The sequence below is a fragment of the Micropterus dolomieu genome, linkage group LG12 (assembly GCF_021292245.1).
Source record: "Micropterus dolomieu isolate WLL.071019.BEF.003 ecotype Adirondacks linkage group LG12, ASM2129224v1, whole genome shotgun sequence".
Classification (NCBI taxonomy): domain Eukaryota; kingdom Metazoa; phylum Chordata; class Actinopteri; order Centrarchiformes; family Centrarchidae; genus Micropterus; species Micropterus dolomieu.
Genome location: NC_060161.1, coordinates 32,875,278 through 32,881,513, shown reverse-complemented (window position 1 = coordinate 32,881,513; position 6,236 = coordinate 32,875,278). Strand labels below are relative to the sequence as shown.

The window sequence follows — 6,236 nt, the reverse complement described above, 5'->3', positions numbered from 1 at the left end:
TTCTCACCTTTCTTAGGATCATTGAGACCCCACGAGGTGAGATCTTGCATGGAGCCCCAGTCCGAGGGAGATTGACAGTCATGTTTAGCTTCTTCCATTTTCTAATGATTGCTCCAACAGTGGACCTTTTTTCACCAAGCTGTTTGGCAATTTCCCCGTAGCCCTTTCCAGCCTTGTGGAGGTGTACAATTTTGTCTCTAGTGTCTTTGGACAGCTCTTTGGTCTTGGCCATGTTAGTAGTTGGATTCTTACTGATTGTATGGGCTGGACAGGTGTCTTTATGCAGCTAACAACCTCAAACAGGTGCATCTAATTCAGGATAATAAATGGAGTGGAGGTGGACATTTTGAAGGCAGACTAACAGGTCTTTGAGAGTCAGAATTCTAGCTGATAGACAGGTGTTCAAATACTTATTTGCAGCTGTATCATACAAATAAATAGTTTAAAAAAATCATACATTGTGATTTCTGGATTTTATTTTTTAGATTATGTCTCTCACAGTGGACATGCATGATTCCTAAGTGGGAGAACTTGCACAATAGCAGGGTGTTCAAATACTTATTTTCCTCACTGTATAACTGGAGAACCAACACTTTTACTACTTTACCTACTTGAAGCTGATGAGACTTACTTAAGTTTAAGATTTTCACGGCAGGACTTCTACGTTATTTATAATACTGAGGCTTTTTACTAAAGTAAAAACACAAAAGTATTAGAATCAAAATATACTTAAAGCAGCAAAAGTAAAAGTACTCATTATGCAGAATGGCCTATTTTAAACAATATACATTATTTTAGTGTATTATAATTCATAATCTGATAATCCTCGTCTTCTATCTAAAGTTAAGCCTTTTCTTAACAGGCATGACCTAGAAAAAGTGATTCATGCCTTTATTAGTTCGAGGTTGGATTATTGTAATGCTCTTTATGTTGGTTTAAATCAATGCTTCATCTCACTGCTCGCTGCTCGGTTTTTAACAAATACATCTAGGCGTGCTCACATCACTCCCGTCCTCTACACTCCCAGTGCAGTATAGAATAAATTTTAAGATTTTGCTGTTCGTTTTAAAAGGCCCTAAATGGCCTGGCCCCGGAGTACTTAACTGAGATTTTAACCCTGCGTGAGCACAGCCAGTCGTTTCGGTCTTCAAACCAATTGGTTTTAGAAGTCCCAAGGTCGAAGTATTAGCAACGGGGTGATCACAATTGAAGATGAAACTATTTTTAGGTCTAAACTTAAAACCCACCTGTTTAGAATGGCTTTTAATACGCAGTAGTGGTGTGACAATTTCCTTTTTCTTGTTTCTTTTTGTTATACAGATCTATTGTATGATATGCGGTTTTACTATATTCTATGATGTGAAGCACTTTGAATACCTGACAGTTGTTGTAAAGCGCTATAGAAATAAATGTTTGATTGATTTGAATCAATAATTACAATCCTGGTGAAAGTGCTAGTGTGTTCACTTAAATGTTGCAGCTGGTAAAGGTGCAGCTCATTTTAATGACTTGATAATAATGTTAGTTTAATCTATGATACGACATCATCATGTATTAGTTTATTTTGTATCATTAACCTGAATCTTTAGAGTATCTACAGTGATCATGTAGTGGAGTAAAAAGCAAAATATTTGCTACTGAAATGTAGGAGGAAAGAAGTATTGAGTAGCAGAAAATTGAAATATTCATGTAATGTAGGAGTATCTCAAAATTATACAGTCTTTGGGTAACTGTACTTTGTTACTTTCTGCCACTTGCCCAAGGCAGCATCACTGCAGAGTACTTTTCCTCCATGTGGACACTAGTTCAGATTTATGTGATATTAAATCATCAGATTTTTATATGGAGTTTGGTGCACAGCGTCTGTTCCCCACCTGTCCTACAGAGAGAGACCCGAGGCTGCAGCACCGCCTCCAGCTGCCTCCTCTGCCGGTCGATCTCCTGCCTCAGACCCGAAGCCTCCTCCTCGTACCCGGCTACGGTTCTCTCCACAACCGCGAAGATTTCCTGCGCGGCTGTTGTCAGTTTCTCTGCGATGAATCCTCTCAGGATCTCCGCTTTGGCCAGTTGGTCCACACGGTCCGCCGAGGACACAAACGGACCGTTACCCGTCGCCATTTTCTTCTGACAGTCTGTAAAGTTGGACTCTGAGGTCCCGTCGTCTTCCTCGACCTCCCGCACCTTGTCGTTACACCTGGTTTCTCTCGGGGTGACGTTAAAGAAGGGGTCGAGGAAAGACAGGACCTCGGAGTGCTTCCACCGTTTCCCGCACACGTTTCTCTTCTCGATCTCCTTCCTCTTCTCCTTCAGATACGTGTCCCGGAGGCCCCTCCACTTCCTCCTGCATATCTCCTCTGACAAGAAACACAAACACGACCTGCTGAATGCTGTTAATTTAAAAAAAAAAAAAAAAAGGTTTTAAATACTAACTAACTTACAACTAACTTAAAGCACAGCCGGTTGCTGGACGCGCTTCTTTTCACAACTTACCGGATAGTCCCACCTCCTCGCTGACTTTGCACCAAGCCATCTCCCTCTCTGCCCGGTCTCTGTACAGGTACGAAGATGAGTCGTATAATACCGAGTGCCCACGCACAGAGACAATCAGCCTGTCCTCCATGTTTTCGTCCTCTTCTTCTTTCTTGTCTAACGCTGGTTGGCATCCAACTGAAATGCTGCATTACCGCCACCTATTGTACTGGAGTGTGGGCTGGGGACAAAACAATAACAAACCAAAAATAAATGATATCCTTTCTGTCATTCAGGTGTCTTTAAGAACCTAAATGGATGTACACTAATGTAATTTAGGCCAGTGGGTTATATTTAGGAGGATCTATTGACACAAATACAATATAATATCCATTTCTACGGAAGCCCTAAGCGGCCATCGATTTTCCTGTGATATCGGGATAATTTTCTCGTTTCTCAGCTGTACAGAACGCGTTCTACGTTGAATACGTACGAATAAGGAGAAGAACAAGAAGTAGTAGTAGTAGTATTAGAAAGTAGTAGCCTAGTAAGAAGAGAAGTGAAATTTGGACAAACAGAGGACCACACGTATTATTTAGCACAAGAGCCGACAGAGCGTGTCGGCCATATAGACTGTATATAAGAAGTGGACGTAGTCGTCGTGGTGTCACCTGTTGGTTTGTGAACTGCGGTTTTGAAGCCCCAAGTTTGGCCGTTGTTGAGTTTTTGCAACCAGTGGCACCGGACGTGACCATATTTGGATGAGACGGTTGAGCTAGCGGCCGCGTGCGGAGCTAGCTAGCTTGCTAAGCTAGGTGCATCTGTAATCCACGTTAACTGTCATTTTAACAGGGCTGATAACTTCTAACGTCTTAAAACTAAATGTACTCCCCAGAGAAAGTGAACAGCCAATTCCTATTAAGCTTTTTCAACAGCGCTGGTTAAATTTATACAGTGCCTTGGGAACGAGTCACCTCTAGCCCAAGCGGGAATCTTCCGGTCTACAATATGAAGCCGAGGAAGTCCCTGAAACCTGTATTGAAAATCCAGCAGGGGGCGACTCTTCTGGTTGCAAAAATAAGTCAGACTCCATTAGAAATAATGGGAAAATGACCCTACTTCTCTGCTGAATAATTACCCCAGTAAACACTTTCCTGATGAGTGTATGGTCCCAGTTGCTAGTTTCAAGTCACAAACTGATGTTCATTTAGTAAATTATGGACCCATTTATTTTAAAATAGACCACAAAGCAGAGTTTATCTAGGCTGGCGACCTGTCAATCAGGCTAGAGCATAGACTGTATAGACGTTGTGATTGGTGAAAATGGTGTTGTGATTTTTCACCCCTGTTCTCCCGCTGGTTAATCCAGCCAAAAATATCGTGATTTCTAACGCTCCTCCTTTTATAAAAAATTACGAGTTGGCCAAAGAACTGTCGCGCTACTGGCAGCTAGTGTCTCCTATTAAAATGGTTTTGCTAGGGTATAAATCGCCGAAATTAAAACATGTTGTCTGTCATAGATGTCACGTGTTTATGATTCCAAAAGACAGTACGAATGATTTAAACCTGACCCTCAGGTAGGGATGTGCGGATCGATCCTAAAGTATCGATATTTCTGATACCAACGTTTCCTGCTCTAGGATCAATACTCATATAAAAGGATCGATATCTAAACTCAGTCATTTGGAGTGAGTGTGTGTTTTATTATAAGTATCTTACTGTCACCAGGATGGTCTAATTATACTCAGTTTATAGGAACTACTTTCCCTTCCGCCTCATGCTTGCGCTACGGCTGTGTGGCTGTGTAATTATTGGTATTGGTATTGGTATCGGCAATACCAGGCTGGGTATTATTTGGTATTGGATCAGATAGGAATTAAGTGGTATCGCACAGCACTACCCTCATGCAGTTTGGGTTCATCTGAAGCCCCACCCCCTGCAGCCGAGTCAGAATCACTTGGTGCGCCGGGGTCAGGAGACGAGCAGACGATCAGGTTAGGGAGCAGAATGTGGAACTGGGTCAAGCTGAGGGTGGTAAAAAAAAAATCTGACACAGAAAGAAATGTCCAGAGCAGTGAAAAGTCTGTGAAAAGTAAACAGACAGACAGGAAGAAATGCGAAAGAGTCAGAGTGTTGATAGTGTGGTTAATAAGGTACAAGTGGATGAAAACATGGATGAGGAGGTATGTGTCCCAAATAAATCAAGTAAAAGAAAATTTCTGGATAAAGAGAAGAGTAGTGCAAAGACTAAAAAAGTGCTGGAGGACGTATCAGACAATGATGATGAGGGTGAATGGAGGCAGTTACAGGTTGGGTTAAATTTTTACCCCCTTGAGAAAATAAAGACACTTCTGATGGAAACTAAAGGACAAAGGGCAGTAAAGTCAGGTCTGTGGCAAGGCTGAGTAAGGAAGAGGAGGGTTTTGGTGACCAAGAGATCTATCGGCTTTGGAAAATTGTGAAAAAAGTCAGAGCTCAACTGATTGAGGATGATGATTACGTCTGTAATGCTTCTGCACATACTAATATGTGTTTTTGTGGTAGTGGACACTCTATATCATATGGATAAATTAAAAATAGGATCTGTAAATATCAATGGAGCAAGAAGCGATGTAAAATGAGCTTCTATTTTTAAATTGATGGGACTGAAAAATCTAGATGTGTTTCTTGAACAAGAAACGATGTTGAATGAATGAATGAATGTTTTGTGTGATGCTATTCAAAATTGTACTGATGATTTCTTGTTTCTGGGAGGTGATTTTAAATGCACCGAAAATGCCAAATTAGACAGATATCACTTAGAGCCTCATCCTGCCTCATCTGCCAGACTCAGGCGTCTACTTGAGACCCACGAGTTAAAAGATGTTTGTAGATGTTTTAACAGGAATGACAGGCTACACTTGGAGTCACTGCAAGGATAATTTGTTATCATTGGCCAGACTTGATCGCTTTTATTGTTTTAAGCATCCAACGAAGGTTAAAGTCAAGGGAAGATCTTCAACCAAGTCCAGTTGGCCTCAACTTTAACCTTCGTTGGATAACTATGACCTGGATGACTGAGAATCTTCATAGACATTTTTAAAGCATCATGTGTTTTTTTTTTTTTAAAGGAGACCTATTATACTGCTTTTCCAGTCCTATATTGTAGTTCTGTGACTCCTGTATGGCAGCTTTGCATGATTAAAAGTTCAGAAAAATATTTTTTTTTCTTATACTGATTCTTCATGTAGGGCTTCATTTCAGCCTCTGTCTGAAACAAGCTGTAGATGTTCCTGTCTCTTTAAGGCCCCTCCTCTCAAAGCCCACTGTCTTCTGATTGGACAAGACCCGAAGCATGTTAGCAGGCTGTTGTTGTTGCTGGGCAGAACAGGCAGACTGAGCGTTGCCATGCCGGCTCCATCTGGCTCCATATTACATAGAAAGGAGCCATTGGTAGAAAAAAGCAGTTCAAAACAGAGCGTTCAACAGGAGGAAACCTGAGGTTTTTGCTCACAGTGATTTCTTATAAATGCTTTAACCTCATTATTTAATACTTTGGCCATGTTTAACATGAGCATCCAACATTATAACACTGTAGATAAGTCATAAAATGTGGAAAAGCATAATAGGTCTCCTTTAAAACATGTTGTATAGTACCTGTTGGTTTGTCTGATCATTGCCTTGTTCAGTGCTACTTTCATATTCAAATGTTAAGGTAAACATTGCCTATTGGCATTTTAATGGATGCTCCCTCACAGTTCTTCTTTAGTTTGGAGCGAAAGAACGGG

General features: G+C 41.0%; 2 protein-coding genes across 5 annotated transcripts in view; one reads left to right on the top strand and one right to left on the bottom strand.

Moving 5' to 3' along the window:
• LOC123980890 (zinc finger protein 572-like) overlaps positions 1–2,689 on the bottom strand; it is a 41,605-nt gene extending 38,916 nt beyond the window's left edge. For 2 of the 4 annotated variants that reach the window (XM_046065463.1, XM_046065464.1), the window contains exons 1-2: positions 2,491–2,648; positions 1,875–2,387 (exon numbers count right to left, since the gene is read on the bottom strand). In XM_046065463.1, the coding sequence (XP_045921419.1) occupies positions 1,875–2,387; positions 2,491–2,620 (643 nt within the window). In that variant the 5' untranslated portion in view covers positions 2,621–2,648. Of the gene's footprint in view, positions 1–1,874; positions 2,388–2,490 lie in introns of all 4 variants that reach the window. The other 2 variants (XM_046065466.1, XM_046065465.1) reach the window with 2 other exon arrangements.
• Positions 1–6,236, top strand: part of LOC123979923 (type-2 ice-structuring protein-like) — a 188,790-nt gene that overhangs the window by 102,406 nt on the left and 80,148 nt on the right. The gene's annotated exons all lie outside the window — the stretch shown is intronic.